The 22,114-nt window shown below is 33.0% G+C and overlaps 1 protein-coding gene across 2 annotated transcripts; it reads right to left on the minus strand.

Moving 5' to 3' along the window:
- Positions 1 to 58: 58 nt before the first annotated feature.
- Positions 59 to 21,395, minus strand: LOC143059846 (uncharacterized). Of its 2 annotated transcripts, XM_076233412.1 has the most exons (8): positions 21,290 to 21,395; positions 13,688 to 13,954; positions 9,462 to 9,615; positions 8,091 to 8,221; positions 4,315 to 4,362; positions 1,862 to 2,026; positions 1,412 to 1,510; positions 59 to 599 (listed from the first exon to the last, which is right to left on the minus strand). In XM_076233412.1, exons 1-8 carry the CDS (start codon positions 21,342 to 21,344, stop codon positions 373 to 375), a joined length of 1,146 nt encoding a protein of 381 aa, XP_076089527.1. In that variant the 5' UTR covers positions 21,345 to 21,395; the 3' UTR covers positions 59 to 372. The 2 variants fall into 2 exon arrangements, with proteins under 2 accessions (XP_076089527.1, XP_076089528.1); XM_076233413.1 differs by lacking the exon at positions 4,315 to 4,362.
- Between the last annotated feature and the right edge of the window lie 719 nt (positions 21,396 to 22,114).

Raw genomic sequence — 22,114 nt, forward strand, 5'->3', positions numbered from 1 at the left:
TTTTTAAATAAAAAATGTATAGTCAACATCTAAGTGGAGGTAACTCCAACCCATACTCTTTTCATAAACAGTATATATAGTCTTTACTAAGCATCATGAATTTATAGTCTTTTTCTATTACTCATAAAATAAAGAAAATATCTGTCACAAAACTATATGATTACCAGTAATCTAAAAGAACCTTTCATGATAAAAGCATGCAAAATAAGGACTTTGCTAAGTGATTTCAAAATCTTTAGACTTTTCTTACCTTTATGTTCTTAAAAAATACAAAGAAAATACATAAGGCATCAGCTAAATAAATGTGAAGGTTTTAAATTTACACAAAAAGCTTTTTTAAGCATTCAGCACTATCTAAACAGTCTATGGTTATTACTGTGGATAATTATTTCCTCCTGCTGGCGGTGGATATGCTGATCCTGCTGGCGGTGGATAGGCTGATCCTGCTGGCGGTGGATAGGCTGCATCACCTGGTGCTGATGGATAGGGTGCTACAAAGCCCCCTGCTGGAGTAGAAGATGGATAGGGTGCAGCGCCGCCTGGTGGGCCTGGGTATGGTGTTTCTCCTTCAGGTGCTGGTGGATAGCTGTAGGGCATGTCTGCAAAACAAAACAACTTAGTTAACAATATAACATTATCAAGTTCAGCAATATTAAAATTTCAATTCAAAAGAACGAAATATTCTTACAATATTAAATTTATAACAACTGTACAAACAAAGTATACTGGGATCTACAACTCTGTAATATCTATAGGCAAACCATAGTAAGTCAAAGAGAGGGGAATTAATTTTAACTTTAGAACTTTAATAACTCAGGCACTTCAAACCCTTTGACTCACTGAATATGTTCAATATAACTATCAACAGATGCTTTTTTAATTTCCTCAACAAAAACTCTTTGTGTAGTGGTATTTGACATGTTTCTATGATAAACAAGTGACTGAGCTTAACCATTTGTGTTGATTTAGAAAGTAGGGGAACATAGAACAAATGTGTAAAGAGTTACTCAAGACTATGGAGCTATTAAATGTGTTCTAAGTATTAAATTTTCAAAGAACTTATTGTGTTAAAAAAAGGATTTTTTACCACGAGGAGCCGCATCACAAAAGGATACTCAGGGTTTGCTTATTTACGTAAAAAGTAATCTCACCCCAAAAATTTAACCACATATGTGAAAATGTCTCAGCTTCGAAACGAGCCATCATCCATATCCAAGTTAATGATATGGACTGCAACAGAAGAAAACGTTATCATTACCGCCTATGGAGAAACAATTGCTAAAATTGACCCATCTGGATAAATTTCTATGTTAGCTCTCATAGTTAAGCTTTGCTTTCTGGAGGTAAATATCCTTATGAAGGTTCTGTTTATATCATCAGATATCTTATAAGGACTAGAGTCAAGACTTACTACTGTCTGGTCCATATCCTGGAGCAGGGTTAATGTCATATGGCTGGTTACCTCCAGTGTTCACATCATCAGTTGGCATGGGGGGTTTGTACATTGGATCTATAATAACAATAGTCTAAATTAGCATATGCATTTTTAACTGATATTTTAACAATGAAACTCATCTTTATTGAACATGTTATAACCAGTCTATAATGTATCCCTTGTAATCCTGTCTATACTGAACACTTTGTTAACCTATCTATAGTGATACTTTTGTTAACATGCCTATAATGAACCAATTGTAATCTCCCTATACTGAACCTGTCTTTATAAATTAACCTTTTGCTTCTCATCTATATTGCAATCTGTACATCAGGGCATAAAATAAATCTCATCTGAACAAAATGTTTAGTCCATAAAAGTTTGTATTTACTGTACCTCATAAGATATTAATTATTAAGTAAATACCAGAATAAGGTTCAGCAGGATAGGGGTTGTTCATGGCATCTCCGTAACTTGGTGGATGAGGTGGAGGACCACCATTGGCTGATGGTTGAACTCCATATGGCATAGTTGTTGGCATTGGAGGTGATGAATAATCTGGCATTGGTTGTAATGGCTTGGCTGACTCATCTGAAAAATGTAAAAGTTTATCTTATAATAACTGGAAATTTGTATATACTGACAATTATGATTAATAATAAACTCATCATAGATACCAGAACTAAATTTAGTATATACGCCAGACACGCGTTTCGTCTACAAAAGACTCATCAGTGACGCTCGAATTGATTGTTTGTCGGTACTAAATACCCTAGTGGCACAAAATTGTAATATCTATAAAAAATAGATTATAATTCATACTTTTATGCTTACAAACTTATAAACTATCATTTTTTTCTTCAGCATTTACTTGATCCAAAAATAGTTAACAAAATTGGAATAATACTTAGTCAACTTTGATATAAATAACTAAATCTCACAAATCCCTGATACATAATTTCCAAAAAGTCCAGTAATATACAGGACGTGGGAATACAATTAAGTTGGAAAAGAGAGTGGATGAGGATTGGAGGAAAAAATCCCATGATCTATCTGATATCATCATCACCAAGGGTTGCAAAGGAGATTACAGGAACTTCTGATCATAAGACATATGTAAACAAGGTATGAAATTTTCATAAAGACTAGTTCCTGCAAATATTAAAACCAGTTTAACATCCAAAAGTAAATATCGTCAAGAAAATATTTAACAGTATAAACATTTAAAAAAAGACACACTTTTACTAGTAATTGTTTCTGAAGCCACACTTATCAGTACAACTGATTTTAAAAGGTATACTGCATAAGCTACTATTTATTAGTAAAATCATAAAACTGCTTCCCTAAAAAGTGCTTTTATTGTTAATACATAATTTGTTTTAGCACTTTTCCAAAGCAAATAATTTATATATATGCAAATACAATGAATAGTGAAATAAAAGCTGGAAGCACAAAAGTACCCGGTATATATTTTGGGAAACAGGACATGTGAGGCAAATATCAGTGAATCATATGATAAGAAATACATTACCATGGGTTATCAGAAAATTGTTAAAAGTTTAAAACAAATTTCCTGTCTAATACAAACACCCTTTGTCTACACAGAACTCAATAGCAGCTTATGAAGATGACACTGAACTCAAAAGCAGCTTGATATAATGACTGAACTCAAAAGCAGCATGTGATAATGACACTGAACTCAAAATCAGCCTATAAAATGACACTGAACTCAATAGCAGACTGATAATGACACTGAACTCAAAATCAGCTTGTGATAATGACACTGAACTCAAAATCAGACTAATAATGACACTGCACACAAAAACTGCATTGGATAATGACACGCAGCCTGTGATGATAACACTGAACTCAAAAGCAGCCTGTGATGATGACACTGAATTCAAAGGCAGCTTGTGATAATGGCACTAACCTAAAATCAGCCTATAATAATGACACAGAACTCAAAAACAGACTGTGATAATGACACTGAACTCTTAATCAGACTGTGATAATGGCACTGAACTCAAAAGCAGACTGTGATAATGACACTGAACTTTAAAGCAGCTTGTGATAATGACACTGAACTCAAAAGCAGTCTGTGATAACACTGAACTCAAAAGCAGTCTGTGATAATAACACTGAACTCAAATGCAGCCTGTGATGATAACACTGAACTCAAAAGCAGCCTGTGATGATGACACTGAATTCAAAAGCAGTCTGTGATAATGGCACTAACCTCATAATCAGCCTATAATAATGACATTGAACTCAAAAACAGACTGTGATAATGACACTGAATTCAAAAACAGACTGTGATAATGGCACCAAACTCAAAAGCAGACTGTGATAATGACACTGAACTTTAAAGCAGCTTGTGATAATGCCACTGAACTCAAAAGCAGTCTGTGATAATAACACTGAACTCAAACGCAGCCTGTGATGATAACACTGAACTCAAAAGCAGCCTGTGATGATGACACTGAATTCAAAAGCAGTCTGTGATAATGGCACTAACCTCAAAATCAGCCTATAATAATGACATTGAACTCAAAAACAGACTGTGATAATGACACTGAATTCAAAAACAGACTGTGATAATGACACTGAACTCTTATCAGACTGTGATAATGGCACTGAACTCCAAAGCAGACTGTGATAATGACATTGAACTTTAAAACAGACTGTGATAATGACACTGAACTCTTAATCAGACTGTGATAATGGCACTGAACTCAAAAGCAGACTGTGATAATGGATTAAATGATTAGGACAACTCATTAAGCAACATAATAGCTTGATGATGATCAGGAGGTTACAAAAACTTTTAATGAATAATTCATTTGAAAATGAAGACACCAGTATGATTGGGACTATTTTACCTGTTGCACTGATGCCATGTAGTACATATTCCTGCTTTTTTGGAGTTCCTAAAACAAGCACATTATATATAAATATGTACATGCTCGACAATTCTAGAATAATATTTAAAGCAACATTTGCAAAAGTCTTTACTTAGATCATCATTCATCATTTTTGATGTTTATGTCTTCAATGTTATGTAAAAGTGTTATTCAAAATTTCAAACCACTATTTAACTTCTTGTTCCAATCTTTTTTTACTTTTTACTATTGTAGATTATGTTCTCATACAGGTGTTCTCATAAATGTCAGATTTATAAACTTGAAGAAAACAAAACCTATAGTTATCTGTAAAAAAAATAAGCCATATGGTCTATTTTAGCCATGTTAGTGGGATCATCATATACAGTTTTTAAAAATACTGTGAAAGTACTTTTATTCATGGGGAACCAATTTTCGAGGTTTTCGTGATGACTTTATCCACGAAATTTAAGTGTCCAACAAAATAAAACAATGGTTGTCCAAATCAAGACATGGAAAGATCCCCATGTAGGTTTGACTACTGATATGATATACAGAATATATTGAAGGTAGCCAAATCTGACAATACTATATATAGTGCAAACCCACTATGAACTACAACTGCAGGCAGGATTATACCCATTTAATCTTAAAAACCTAAACTGTACAACTTTTGATCTTTTAATTCTCATAACAAACTATTTTTGATCGATGAAAGTCAGATTTCTGGTATTAATATGCTATGCATAAGTTTTCATTTTATATCCTCATAATTCACATACGGAAAATAATAATTTCATGCTGGACTTGCTTTTGATAAGAACTATTTTACAATTCAAGATATGCATGTTCATGTAATTGTTATTTTTAGGTGACATGTTTATGGCCTAATTAACACATTTGATGGTCTTTAATCTGTTGATCATTCTATTCGGGGTTAATAAGTGTGATCACAGCAAATTACAGGGTCAATGTTTACTTTGCAATTTCCTTTAATCCAGACAATTTGAAACCTTCATTTCTGATATAAATTGGTTTCAAATTTTTCATTTTTTTTTTTATAAGAAAATAAAATCCAATATCTAAAAAACCCACAAACATGTAAATGTTACTAAAACCACGAAAATTGATACCCACGAACTAAAGTACTTTCACAGTAAATAACCAAGTTAAAATTGTTGCCAAGTTCAGTTTAATTTGGCCTACTTTATGTTCACCTAGTCTAAAGAAGTTGTAAACAATTTAACAAAGATCTGGCCTTGACATAACATGCCCTACAGGACAAAAAACACATTCCTTACAAAGTATATGTCATTACTAAAAACATAATTACAAATGCATTAAAGGTGCATTTAAATGTCTGATACAAATAAAAATAAAATGATGATCTAAGTAAGATGTATACCGTTGAAACAACACTCCTTTACACAAGCATATAAGTTTGTTAAAAACATCATGCACTTAGCTCATCTGATTTCTACTACAGGAATTTTAAACAAACTTTATATGTCTCCTGTTTGCATTTATCATTATCATTTTTGAAGACTAGACATGAAAGTTTAATAGTTGCAATTTCAGGTAAAAGCTACAGATATCAATATGTGAGTTCTTATAACTAAGATCAAAACCTCACAATAATTTCTTTACAGTATCTTAGAAACAGACTAAATTGCACAAATTAACATTGTTCAAAGAACCATAAAAATGAGGTCAAGGGTCAAGGTTAGATGAAACCTACAGGACAGCAATGTACATCTTCTTTTGAAATAGGTACTGTGGTGCTTCTTTCCGCATACATTTAAATAGCAATAAATATTTGTGGTATTTGATTCTGTTTTCTACTGTCATCCATCCAAGTTCTTTAAATAAGGGGGCTGATGGGGATAATGGGTCTGCATCAAGAATTAATCTTGCTGCTCTTTTTTGAAGTTTTAATATTCTTACTATCCCTTCATTTTTACATTCTCCCCAAACAATACAGCAGTAATCGATGAGAGACAGAATATACCCATTATAAGATGCTTTCCTGGCATTAATATCTAAAAATTTCTTTAATTTAGAAAGAAGGTATATTCTTGATGAAATACTAGCACAAATTTGATCAATTTGATTTTTCCAGCTAAGTGTGCTGCCAATTTTAACACCTAATAAATTCTCACATGATCATGATGATGAATTTTGTAGTGTTTCTGAATTTATTACTAAATTTGGTTGAAAATATTGGGTTGATAACTTCTGACTTGTTCCAGTAACCAAACATTTAGTTTTTTTGGTATTGATGAACATATTATTCATTTTGCACCATTCTTCAACTTTGCATAAATCTTCTTGAACATCATCATGTAAATTTTCTATACTTTTCCCAGATTTATGAAGAGTAGTATCATCAGCATACAAGTCAGTTTTACAATTTTTAATGCAAAGGGGAAGATTTTAGTGACCTATTAACAGAGTTTTGCTGGCAGTCACCATTTTTGCATTTTAGGAAAAATTAATAATTGTGGCGATTAGAAATCATGATTAGTGAAAGATTTTAGTGACTTATTAAACAGAGTTTTGCTGGCAGTCACTATTTTTGCATTTTAGGAAAAATTAATAATTGTGGCGATTAGAAATCATGATTAGTAAAAGATTTTAGTGACCTTTTAACAGAGTTTTGCTGGCAGTCACTATTTTTGCATTTTAGGAAAAATTGTGGCGATTAGAAATCATGATTAGTGAAAAATTTTAGTGACCTATTAACAGAGTTTTGCTGGCAGTCACTATTTTTGCATTTTAGGAAAAATTGTGGCGATTAGAAATCATGATTAGTGAAAGATTTTAGGGACCTATTAACAGAGTTTTGCTGGCAGTCACTATTTTTGCATTTTAGGAAAAATTGTGGCGATTAGAAATCATGATTAGTGAAAGATTTTAGTGAAAGAAATGAAACAGTTTTTTCCACCATCTTTTAAATTTTATTTCAGGTTTCTCTGACATTTTCCAGGATCATACAATACTGAGATTTAACTTGAACTCATCACCTGAATTGATTTTCAGCAGTCTGCACCAAAAACTCTTTCAACTACTAGTCCGAAGACCAATATTCTGACATTTTTCTTATTAGTCCAAACAAAGTTTTGCAAAAACTTACTAGTCTGAATGAAATTTTACTAGTCTGGGGCATCGGACTAGTGGCTAACCGTGCAGACTGATTTTGACACACCTGTTTTTCACTGATCCATAAAATGAGGTTAATGTCAGGTAAATCCTGTGTGACATACAAATAGACCTTGCAATGCTCTATATATCAAATATAGTTATCCATTTACTCATAAAAAGTGAGTATATCAAATGACAATAAATAGGGAATGTGTCCATAGGACACAAATCAAGCCCCTGCTTGCATATAATGTTATAAAGGGACATAACTCAACAACTGTAAAAGTGTCACTTCAAAGTTCAAACTTGATCTGTGTTTTGTGGTAATAGGCATTGTGTATAAGCTTCATAACATTTAGTTGAAATAAACTACAACTGAGGGGCATAAAAATGCAAAAAAAATAATTTCAATCTGTTGCAGACCAATGAAAATCAGGTCATGGACAACGGACAAATGTCAGATGGAAATTTTGTAACAAGGCATCTGAATACAAGGTATGAAGCATCTGAGTATTCTACATTTGTAGTTTACAGTGCTGTCTTAGATTGTAATGTATATATATAATATATATACATTACTAGTCTATTAATCTCAAATTAAGGTATATAGTGCCTGCATATAAAGAAATACTTACGTGTAGAGAGTGTTGTTCCCTGGGTACCCTTCCTTTTCTTAAAACAGCAGTAAGCCAGAACACCAACAATTCCTACTGCAATCAATACACCAATGACTACACCGGCTGTCCTGCCAGCTCCTTGCGGACTACTACAAATGGACAACACAATTAAATACTTTATACGCCATATCAAAAATTTAAAAGAGAATGAAGATATCTGACAGATCTGACAAGAGTTGGCACATAACAACTCTTCACTTTTCATTTCTATGAATATGATTGGTCAAAAGCAACTGTGTGGAAACCATTACTTTTCATAAGTAATAAGGCATGGCTTATTGTAATACACGGTTAGAAGTGGTGTTACTTCCCTTTGTTAAAACAACATGGTGTTGATGAAAAATCTTAAAAGGTTTCAACAGACAAAGAAATTAATAATGAACGATTTAAAAAATTCCTGAAATGTATCAAAAGCTAACAAGTTGTTGTTGTTGGCATTTATTTTTATATATATATATATTTAAGATACATTTTGTTACATCTTGTGATCAATTTTATTTGGCAATCGCCAATGACAGTCAGCAGGGTTAAAAAACATCAGTTGTTCGACCTGTTAGTCAAATGCATTTTGTTTATACTTTTTCACTTTTTTGGTCTTTTGGAAAATGTTGTTTGTGCTGTATTTAGACCCTTCTACAACGAAATTTGTTTTACATGCACAAGTATAAAAATTGCGGTTTTTATCCAACGCAATCATAGGTTTGAACGTTGTTTTTTAATTTAGACTTGTTTATATATATATATAGTTGTAGAAGGGTCTAAATACAGCACAAACAACATTTTCCAAAAGACAAAAAAAAGTGTAAAAGTATATTTAAACAAAACGCATTTGACTAACAGGTCGAACAACTGATGTTCTTTAACCCTGCTGACTGCCATTGGCGATTGCCAAATAAAATTGATCACAAGATGCAACAAAATGGATCTTAATTGAAATTTAATACTAAACAGAAAAATATAAACTTGTGGCCAAGATGTTATGCCACAAACATAAGGTGTCAAAATCTTTTTTGTCACAATCGCCAATGGCAGTCAGCAGGGTTAAAGAACATCAGTTATATATATTGGGTCACTAGTACATTATTTAACTAATAATATCCACAGCAATAAGCTTAATCACAAACCTTGTGTCAAAGATTTTTACAACAGGTCTGTATCCCAATATCTCCACAGCAATAAATTAAATCACAAACCTTGTGTCAAAGAATTAACAACAGGTCTGTATCCCAATATCTCCACAGCAATAAGCTAAATCACAAACCTTGTGTCAAAGAATTTACAACAGGTCTGTATCCCAATATTTCCACAGCAATAAACTAAATCACAAACCTTGTGTCAAAAAATTTACAACAGGTCTGTACCCCAATATCTCCACAGCAATAAGCAAAGTCATCAGGATCTCCGTATCCAGGACAGACAAATCTCCCGTAGTAACGCTGGGTAGTGTTACCTTCATACACATCATTATAACAAACCTCAGGATCTGAAATAACAAATAAAGCTTGTCCTAGATCATAAAGAGAGAAGATACTGTGTTTATGGATCATCATCATAAGTGGTAGGTCAATCATATTTAGTATGAAGTTCTATGAGGGTAGTAATGCCCTTTAACGTTAAGGCGTCAAACAGTCATTTTCTGCTACCGTTAGCGTCAAATTGGTTAAAATTTTACTGTGATTCTTCAAAATATCCTTATTATGATTCATCAGAGGTCTCAAATAATTATCGTTGCCGTCATTTTTGGAAAAAATTAATGTGATTCCTCAAAACCAGTTGATGTTTTTATTTTCTTAATGAAAGTGTACATTTTATCCTCATACACCAAAAATTACTTTTAAAGTCATTTGGCAAGAATTTTTACCGTCATTCGTCATGAAAATACCCCCATTAAGACCCTCTTCTATGGATGTAGCATTGGCACATCTCATTTCCATGGAGATTATTTGCCCCCCATCCCCCAATAATCCTCATTCATTATCTATTGACCTAAAGTGTTTTGCATATTTCCATGTAAAAGTTTGTAATAAGATCATTCTAAGATTAACCTATAATATTTAGTATTATATTTAATATTTAGTATGCAGTTGTTTTGGCATTTGCAAGTCTCAAGAAGATAATATGGTCCTACCCCTTCAGTCATGGTTCATTGAATTTGCATTATACAATCAAAATAACAAAGCGCAAGACATATCTCTGTATATGTGTAAAAAAAAAAGTAAAATCACAAAAATACTGAACTCAGAGGAAAATCAATTCGGAAAGTTTATAATCACATGACAAAATTAAATAACAAAACACATCAAACATGAATGGACAAGAACTGTCTTGACTTAGTACAGGCATTTTCAAATGTAGAAAATGGTGGATTAAACCTGGTTTTATAGCGCTAACCCTCTCACTTTGATGACAGTCTCATCAAATTCTGTTATATTTACAATGATGCGTTACCTAAACAGACACAATAAATAAAACAGTCAAAATATGGGTACAGCAGTCATCATCATGTAAAAAGTCAAAAATCAAAAGTATGCAAGAATAAATTTCAGAAATAGACCGAGATTTAAAATAGTCCAAAAGTTATATAGAATTTATAAGAATCCACAAATAGTTAATTCCACTATGCAATTGATTGATTTTGACATTTGTGGTTCAACGTATTTTGTCATTCATAATAAAAATAAAAAAATTTCAACAGTTTATTAGAGTAATATGTATAGATACTCTATCAAATTTCCCTTCTTCACATGCAGCCAAAAGAATTCAATTTGGATTTTTTTTTAGATACAAATCTGTGATTTATATTTAGAGGAAATAATAATTTATATGACTTTTAAACAATTCACTGCTTAAGGGAAGTTAACATTAATTGCTGACACATTTTTTATATACTAATATGTACATCACTAAAGAATAAGTAATAATTCAGTTTATAACACAATTTGTTTGTACATGTACATGTATTATAATAATTAGCCTTTATCTCTACAAACATAAGTGACATTTCCTTCTACAGTGTTTATTTAACCAATACATGTATGTCAGATTGAAAAGGATTTAAATTCTAAAATTTACAAATACACTTCAAGAATTTTCAAACTTTGGATTGGTTCAATAAAAGCTGAGAAATAAACTAGGTATTGCAAACCTTGTAATCAATTGATATTGAATTATTATAGAAAAGAAAGAAATTGAATTCTTTATCCCTAAAATGACTTTTAATAATTTTTTAAATATGTAAAATATTCATCTATCAATTAGTAATATATTATGTACTATTAAATTAATAAATGTCTTCATATAACTATTCTCAACTTCTGGGTAAGAATAAGCATAATGAACTGTAGACACAGAGATATGTTTATCCTGTAGATGTATATGGTTTAGATAATGAAATGTAAATTCTGAACAAACTATGCAAAATATCTTCATTTCAAAGATTCTATTGCTTAAAACAATTATGTTAAAGCAAAGGGATAAAAATTATCCTAGCTTATCTGAAACCTTTCTCATAAAAGATAAAATAATTATTGGTTTTTACATATAACATAAATAAATATATCATTAGACACTACTTCTCTCACAGAGTTGATTGTAAAAGACTTTAAAAGTCTCTGTGGAAAAGAAATATGATCACACTGGCCATGGTAATACAACTGCATACCAAATATCACCACACTGGCCATGGTAATACAACTGCATACCAAATATGATCACACTGGCCATGGTAATACAACTGCATACCAAATAGGATCACACTGGCCATGGTAATACAACTGCATACCAAATATGATCACACTGGCCAGGGTAATACAACTGCATACCAAAAAGGATCACACTGGCCATGGTAATAAAACTGCATACCAAATAGGATCACACTGGCCATGGTAATACAACTGCATACCAAATATGATCACACTGACCATGGTAATACAACTGTATACCAAATATCATCACACTAGCCATGGTAATACAACTGCATACCAAATATGATCAACTTCTCTTGGACTGGGCCATACCCCCAGAAATTGGTAAGGTTATATCAAATTCTTGATATTTCCCATCCCAAGAAAATCATACATTTTGTAGTTATACTTTGCCAACTCTGTTAGCTATAAATTTTTGTACCATAAAATAATGTGTCTGTGGACACAAATGATAGTTTTGCTGAAATATTAGTCTCAAGTTCTGTACAATAACTAGATGTGTCGGAATGACACCAATCATAAAATAAGCTTTTTTCAGGAGTCAAAATTTTCAAAATCCTAAACCCTAAATATGATATCAGCAGAATGACACCAAGCGTAAACAAGGTCTTCAATTTGTCAATGTAGACTCTCATACAAAAAATTTATGAAATTTTCCAAGTTTAAAGCCTGTGGAATGGAACCAAACATAAACTCGTTCTGTAACTCTTCATATTATTGTCATGCATTGTCATGTTGTGGAATCCTTGAATGACAGAATGAAGGAATAACTGATGAGGGTAAATCTATATGGCACAACCTAATTATAAGTGGCAAGGCCAAAAAATTTCTCAAATTCATATCAGAACCTTCACAACTTCAATCTGTGTGCAATTAATATTTCTGTAAAGTTTCAGCAATCTTGCTTGTGTTGATAACACAAAGTTTGTACATGTATTTGCACCAGCTTGTAATATTTTTCTGAAAAATGATTGGTTCCAAGGTCTGAAAAAAAATTTACATGATAACATCCACTGATTCCACTCACAGTGATATTGTGTTATTAAATTACTAGAGAATAAAGGCTTTTTCTCCTGGAGAAGAATCCCAATTTGAAAAAAAATGGCTTAAAATTATTCCCAAAAAGACAATTTTTTTACAAACAGTGCAGTCTCAGTAGTAATTGTGCATGAATGCAAACTGAAAACACTCATTTAAAGATTGTTCATGCCTAAAAAGACTGTATGTGCAGATTTGAAGGTCTATTTATATGTATCATCACTGACAATATAAAGTGGTCTTATTTCAAATGAGGGTTTACCTCTTGAAAGGGGTCTGCAAATTGAAGTTCCAGTCAAATTCATGGTTTGTTATTAATATTCCCAATTTGATAAAAATGATGCATATTTCCCGATAAAAAAGGGTAGAGGTAGTTTTGAAAAAAGCCAACAATATCACTGACTCACAAGGCTTATATTGTTCATGTCATACACCATTTAACAATAAGCTTATTTTTCACTTTGTGCAATCTGCCAAAAATGATAGACAGTCAGATACAAATGTAGCTGCAATATGATTTATACTATAATAATACTCTCAGCATTGAGGGTACAACATCATGTACATTTATATATACATAAAACACTTACAATACATTGTATATTATGACATAGGATTACCCTTTAAACTATAATGTTGAGGTGTCAAATAAGTTTTTAAGTGGCAGGATAAATAACTTGACGATGATCATCCAAGAAAATTCACTAAAATTGTATTTCATTGTGTCAATGAATCAAAGTTTTTTTTCGAGTCATGCTACATGTACATAATATAAATATAGAGCCTCCAAATTAGTCATTTACATGTACTTACATGTGTGCCTTGACCTGTAAATGCTCCGTCTCATCCATAATCTAGCTCCATAGACTGTGCCACCAATGATAGCCGCCTGCTTCAGAGATGGAGAACTTAGCCGATGACTAGAGTATTTAGTTCTTGCAACAGCAAACCTCCCATATCTGCTGGATCGAGAGTACCTTGTTCGAGTACGAGAAAATCTTGTTCGTGTGGACCTGGAAAATCTGCTACCTCCAAATCTTCCTCCACCACGACCACCTCTACATTCTGACAAATCAAGAACTGGAATACATAATTAATTTTTATTAACTGTCATAAAATCAATCATATTTTTCAATTTGCCACTGGACCTAAATCAAGCATTAATCAAATTTTTCAATAAAGATTCAAATCTAACCTAATAAGTAAATGAAAGATCCCAGTTTGTTATAGTTTTGTCGTATTAACTATTTATGCCATATAAGAGGGGGAGGACAGGGGGGTACCCTTCTCCCTTCTCCCACCCCTCTTCTCCTTTCTCCTACCCCCTTTCTCCCTGTCTCCCTTACCCCTGTCCTCCCCCTCATATAACTTTTCATCCTAAGTTTTACCATCTTCTATTCAAAAGTTTATTCAAAACGTTCAGTAAACTTCAACTTGCAAACAGGTGCTTCCTTTACTAGGCCTAAATATTGTTTGTTTCCACAATCCCGACCCTTCCGAGCCAGGTGTGGGTAGGTAGGTAGGGAAACAATTTTTTTTTGCAAAAAGCTTGAACAATATTAGTCAATTCGGCAAACCTGAAAATCGGAATGGAATAAAATAATATTTGAATTAGTTTTGAAAATAAAATTTTATGAGTTGCACCGTTTTTGCAGGGTTGGTTGGGATTGGGGTAACAAACAATATTTTATTTTAGGCCCTACATACTGTGCATGGGTGAAATATATATACACCAAGGTACAATTCCTTGTAGACCCCTAAAGCGTAAAATATGAAATCATTAGTAAACGAAAGAGACAAATATATTTCTTATTTAGCAACTTAATTTAATATATGAGCATTTCCTGCCTTTTGTTTACCACTAAAACTATATGTAGGTAAATCCGGTTTTGTTCTAAAATTATCATCCACCTCCCATTTTAATTTAATTTAAAAATCGAAAGTAAACGTAATCTATTCTCAATTAATTCACAATTAACAGTCATTAGAATTGTTCCAATTATTATTGATACAAATCCTTGTATTCAACTTAAAAGAAATGAATTTCGAATATATCGATTTAGAGGTATTTTCAAGGATAATGATTATTCAGTGAAATAGTTGTTACAACTACAGGTTTAGTTGTGCTCTGTCTGGCTGTGGTTTTAAAACTAGAGGCTCTAAAGAGGCTGTGTCGCTCACCTTGGTCTATGTGAATATTAAACAAAGGACACAGATGGATTCATGACAAAATTGTGTTTTGGTGATGGTGATGTGTTTGTAGATCTTACCATGCTTACTTTACCATTTTTACTGAACATTCTTGCTGCTTACAATTATCTCCATCTATAATGAACTTGGCCCAGTAATTACAGTGGAAAATGTTAGTAAAAATTTACAAATTTTATGAAAATTATTAAAAAATGACTATAAAGGGCAATAACTCCTTACCGGGGTCAATTAACCATTTTGGTCATGTTGACTTAGTTTTAGGTCTTACTTTGATGTACATTATTGCTGTTTACAGTTTATCTCTATCTATAATTATATTCAAGATAATAACCAAAAATTTCCTTAAAATTACCAATTCACGGATAGATCTAGACCTGATAAACAATTTTACCCATTGTCAGACTTGCTCTAAATGCTTTGGTTTCAGAGATATAAGATAAAATCTACATTTCACCCCTATGTTCTATTTTTAGCCATGGTGGCCATCTTGGTTGGTTGGCTGGGTCTTACCACACAATTGTTAAACTAGATACCCCAATGATGATTAAGGCCAAGTTTGGTTAAATTTGGCCCAGTAGTTTCAGAGGAGAAGATTTTTGTAAAAGTTAACAGATGACAGACGCCAGACGTCAAGTGATGAGAAAAACTCACTTGACCTTTGAGGTCAGGTGAGCTAAAAATGGTTTAAAATTGACTATAAAGGGCAATAACTCCTTAAGGGGTCAACTGACCATTTTGGTCATGTTGACTTATTTGTAAATCTTGCTTTGCTGAACATTATTGCTGTTTACAGTTTATCTCTATCTATAATAATATACAAGATAATAACCAAAATCTGCAAAATTTCTTTCAAATTCTTATTTCGGGGACAGCAACCCAATAACGGGTTGTCCGATTTTTTCTTTGGGCCAGGTGAGCTAAACTAGAGGCTCTCAAGAGCCTGTGTCGCTCACCTGTTACTGGATTTACTGATGTCGCCCATCTTGATTGGCAGGCAGGGTCATTAGACACTTTTTTAAAATAGATACCCTTGTAATGATTGTAGCCAAGTTTGGTTAAATTTGGCCCATAGTTTTAGAAAAGAAGATTTTTGTACAAGTTACAAAAATGACGAAAAGTTGTTCAATATTGACTATAAAGGACAATAACTCCTTAAGTTCTCTGACAATTTTGGTCATGTTTGACTTATTTGTAGATCTTACTTTGCTGAACATTATTACTATTTACAGTTTATCTCTATCTATAATAAAATTCAAGATAATAACCAAAAACTGCAAAATTTCCTTAAAATTACCAATTCAGGGGCAGCAACCCAACAACCAGTTGTCTGACCCATCTGAAAATTTCAGGGCAGATAGATCTTGACCTGATAAACAATTAAACTCGGTCAAATTTGCTCTAAATGTTTTGGTTTTTGAGTTATAAGTCAAAAACTGCATTTTACCCTTATGTTCTATTTTTAGCCGTGGCGGCCATCTTGGTTGGATGGCTGGGTCATCGGACACATTTTTAAAACTAAATATCCCAAAGATGAGTGTTGCCAAGTTTGGTTAAATTTGGCCCAGTAGTTTCAGAGGAGAAGATTTTTGTAAAAGATTACTAAGATTTACGAACAAGAGTGCACACGCTGAAATGTCTCGCTTCTAAACTAATCATTGATATTATGTTGATAGTCCTAAGTATAAAGCTAAGCTTTAATACAACTGTCACATAAACTTAACATTAACCAAGATAACTAAACAAAGACCAATGAACCTTGAAAATGAGGTCAAGGTCAGATGAACCATGCCAGGCAGACATGTACAGCTAACAATGCTTCTATACAACATATATAGTTGACCTATTACTTATAGTTTAAGAAAAATAGACCAAAACGCAAAAACTTAACACTGTGCAATGAACCGTGAAAATGAGGTCACAGTCAAATAAAACCTGCGCGACTGACATAAAGATCATAAAATATTTCCATACACCAAATATAGATGACCTATGGCATATAGTATTAGATAAAAAGACCAAAACTCAAAAACTTAACTTTGACCACTGAACCATGAAAATGAGGTCAAGGTCACATGACATCTGCCCGCTAGATAGGTACACCTTACAATCATTCCATACAACAAATATAGTAGACCTATTGCATATAGTATGAGAAAAACAGACCAAAACACAAAAATTTAACTATAACCACTGAACCATGAAAATGAGGTCAAGGTCAGATGATACCTGCCAGTTGGACATGTACACCTTACAGTCCTTCCATACACCGAATATACTAGCCCTATTGCTTGTAGTATCTGAGATATGGACTTGACCACCAAAACTTAACCTTGTTCACTGATCCATGAAATGAGGTCGAGGTCAAGTGAAAACTGTCTGACAGACATGAGGACCTTTCAAGGTACGCACATATCAAATATTGTTATCCTATTACTTATAATAAGAGAGAATTCAACATTACAAAAAATCTGAACTTTTTTTTCAAGTGGTCACTGAACCATGAAAATGAGGTCAAGGACATTAGACATGTGACTGACAGAAACTTCGTAACATGAGGCATCTATATACAAAGTATGAAGCATCCAGGTCTTCCACCTTCTAAAATATAAAGCTTTTAAGAAGTTAGCTAACACCGCCGCCGCCGGATCACTATCCCTATGTCGAGCTTTCTGCAACAAAAGTTGCAGGCTCGACAAAAATGGTTAAAAATTGACTATAAAGGGCAATAACTCCTAAAGGGGTCAACTGACAATTTCAGTCATATTGACTTATTTGTAAATCTTACTTTGCTGAACATTATTGCTGTTTACAGTTTATCTCTATCTATAATAATATTCAAGATAATAACCAAAAACAGCAAAATTTCCTTAGAATTACCAATTCAGGGGGCAGCATTACAGTCTGCACCAAAAACTTTTTCAACTACTAGTCCGAAGACCAATATTCTGACATTTTTCTTATTTGGCCAAACAAAATTTTGCAAAAACTTACTAGTCCGAATGAAATTTTACTAGTCTGGGGCATCGGACTAGTGGCTAACCGTGCAGACTGCAGCAACCCAACAACGGGTTGTCCGATTCATCTGAAAATTCCAGGGCAGATAGATCTTGACCTGATAATCAATTTTACCCCCATGTCAGATTTGCACTAAATGCTTTGGTTTTTGAGTTATAAGCCAAAAACTGCATTTTACCCCTGTGTTCTATTTTTAGCCATGGCGGCCATCTTGGTTTGATGGCTAGGTTATCGGACACATTTTTTAAACTAGATACCCCAAGGATGATTGTGGCCAAGTTTGGTTAAATTTGGCCCAGTAGTTTCAGAGAAGATTTTTGTAAAAGTTTACAGACGATGGATGACGGACGCCAAGTGATGAGAAAAGATCACTTGACCTTTCAGGTCAGGTGAGCTAAAAAGAGGCACCCAACTTTTTTTGATCAGAAGTGTTCCCTGAAAATAACTGCAATGAAATTGTGAACTTTATTTCTGGATACCTGTTATAATCTTCATATTTTAGCATTACATATCAGTCAATTCATGCAATAACTGCCTACACTAGCATTTCTAAGGCCTTTAAAGATCATAGTCCTTGAAGGACTTGGGCATAAGTAGCTAGTATGATATACATGTACATCCTTGATCCCTTGCTGTTACCTAAAATAAGGTTGATTTTCATCTTGTGCAAAAGTAAGTTTAAGTGACTATAAAGCCCTCAAAATCCTACATGTAGCTGATACCCTGAACTTGATTGATACATCTCTGAATTTGGATTGTGATTAAATATTTGACACAGCATATGTTTCTGACACAGAATGAATGTGATCTAATGACCTTAAAAGATTTAAATTTACCTATTATGGTCCAAAATCTAAATACATGGATTGATTCAGCATATCAAAGAATCCCAAGAATTCAATTTTTGATGAAATCAAACAAAGTTTCATTTTGGACCCTTTTGACCTCAATGTGGACCAATTTGATAACAGGGCCCAAAAACTCAAAAATCTAAATACAATGTACATGGTTAGATTAACCATACATTCAATTTTTGTTGAAATCAAACAAAGTTAATTTTTGACCCCAATTTAGACCAACTTGAAAACTGGGCCCCATCATCAAAAAAATAAATACATGTTTAGATTCAGCATATCAAAGAACCCCAAGAATTCAATTTTTGTTAAAATCAAACAAAGTTTAATTTTGGACCCTTTTGACCTCAATGTGAACCTATTTGATAACAGGGCCCAAAAATCAAAAATCTAAATACAATGTACATGGTTAGATTAACCATACATTCAATTTTTGTTGAAATCAAACAAAGTTAATTTTTGACCCCATTTTAGACCAACTTGAAAACTGGGCCCCATCACCAAAAATATAAATACATGTTTAGATATTCAGCATATCAAAGAACCCCAAGAATTCATTTTTTGTTAAAATCAAATAAAATTAAATTTTGGCCCTATTTCATGCTGCAGACCAATTTGAAAACGGAACCAAAAATTTACAATCTAAATACACATTTAGATTTGGCATATCAAAGAACCCTAATAATTCGATTTTTGATGAAATCAAACAAAAGTTTAATTTTGGACCCTTTTAACCTGAATGTGGACCAATTTGATAACACGGCCCAAAAATAAAAAATCTAAATACATGGTAAGATTAAGCATATCAGGCCATAAAAAGATTATGTGTGTTTGCCCTAACCCTACCTACCCTAAAAATAGCTGCCTACTCAAAATCTTTTATTGTCCTGAGGTGAAAAAGTGTTTTTTCAATCAGATAGGGCTTTTTGGCATGGAGATAAAAAAAACATTTGACACATTTATTTCTCTTTGTCAAAAAAGAAAAAGCCTACACTGTTCAACCTTCAGGTAGGAGTTGGACAAACCAAATTATTTTAAGTGTGGCCTCAAAGAACCCCATACATTCATTTTTTGTTGAAATCAAACAAAATTAAATTTTGGACCCCAATTTGGACCAACTTGAAAACTGGGCCCATCATCAAAAATCTAAAAACATGTTTAGATTCAGCATATCAATTAAGAACCCCAAGAATTCAATTTTTGTTAAAAACAAACAAAATTAAATTTGGACCCTTTCAATCTTTATGTAGACCAATTTGAAAACAGGACCCAAAATTCAAAATCTAAATACACGGTTAGATTTGGCATAGATATTTTGTGTTTCGAACCATCATAAAAAGATTGAAAGATAACAATTTGTCATAAACTTTTCATTGACCAAAAAATTGACATCTTGCTCTTATGTATCTATTATACTATATAGTATACTTATTAATCAACCAATTAATGGAAAAAGTGAATGTTACTTGTAAATGTATTGGCCATGCTTGTTTAAAAATCTATTTCACAAATTGTTTTCAAATCAAAGATTTTTTTTAGATTGGTGCCTGTCTGAATATATTTAAAAGTTAGAAAAACTACATATTGCTACAGGTTATAATTTAAATAACATATTCACTGTCCGTGTAACTTTTCTGCCATTAGTCTAAGAAGTAAATTGTTCCTAATAGACCACTTTCGAGTTCATCCGTCACCGGGAAAAACTCGTCAATTATACACGCCTTTGTGACGTCATTTACCAGATAGAGGGGCTTTCGTCATTGTGCAGGATGAACTGGAAATAAAGTTTGTTCAGTAGGTACTTAATCACATCCCTAATGACAGCTGTGCAGATTGTCAATTATGAGAATTTTATTTGCTGAAAAATTTGTGTAATATAGCTTTTATAGTTTTTCAACCACTGGCTCAACATGGAAACGGAAGTGACGACGCACCTAAACGCATGAGTGACGTTCACTTAAACCAAAGTTTTTGACGGAAAAGCATCGAACTCGAAAGTTGTCAATTGTTATTTTTTATGATAATCGTAGCCAGTCCCTGTTTTCATTTTATCATCTCTAACAGTCATGACAGTGACATAAAAAGAGCGCACAGCAAATCACATTCAAGATTTTAATTTTCTAATATTTGAATTTCAATTACTCCATTTTAGTTGGATTATGTTGAACTGTAGGGATGATTTTTACAAATTACAGACCCAAAAGCCTGTCCAGGTTACTGGTCCTGGCTGTGAGTGTGATGTTTGCTATAGACGGGTACTTACTCTGTATATTTACAACTTATTTGTTATCTTAAACATTAAATTTTCAATTAACTAATAGTTTAAAATGTTTACCAAGCAGTAAAACCAAAAGAAGGCAAATATTAATTATCAGTATACGAGGAACCATCTTCTTAATGAGCCACCAGCCGAGATTTACACAAAAAGTGTCAACAGTTGTTCCGAGTGTAATAGCTGTTCGGGATTCTCGGGTATTTCCCCATTTTAAAATTTATTTTGCAATGCAATCCTGTTTGACGTCACGTCATGTGTCAAGGGTCGTGCAAGTTTTCCTGTTCGCCCACGGAATCGGAAAATTAAACTTAAAATTTATTTTAGCTCACCTGTTTGTAATAGTGTGCGGAAACGCACTTGTAATTAACCTTCCTTCATCACTGTGTTATTAAAATAAACACATTGGAATGATCCGAGGGCTGGAAATCAATTTAATGCTTGCCGGTGTCCTATAGCCATTCTTCCCCCATGCCAATTTTTCCGAGGGGAAAATCTGGATCGATCCAATATTCCCCCCCCCCCGGAAAAATTGGCATGATCCAACTTTTCCCCCTCAGCGTTATACGGGGAAACGAGGATCAGGCCAATTTTCCCCTTTGCAGCGTTGAGAAGCTAGTTTTTCTCCCTTGTAATATAACGTCGGTGCATGACGTCAGTTAGAAATATTTATCCTAATAGGCCTAAAACAATATTAACTTTTTTTTATTAGTTTAGCGGTACTAAAGCTTCACGGAGTCGTATGCATATACATTTGATATATCTATAATACTAAAATTACGAGGTCCAATTTGTCAGCCGTCATCACGTAAAAACGACGAATCAAAGAATTCAACTTTATATACAACTAATATAGTACAAAGGTGTAGATTAAAAATTACACCACTC

Source organism: Mytilus galloprovincialis, chromosome 14, assembly GCF_965363235.1.
Source record: "Mytilus galloprovincialis chromosome 14, xbMytGall1.hap1.1, whole genome shotgun sequence".
Classification (NCBI taxonomy): Eukaryota; Metazoa; Mollusca; class Bivalvia; order Mytilida; family Mytilidae; genus Mytilus; species Mytilus galloprovincialis.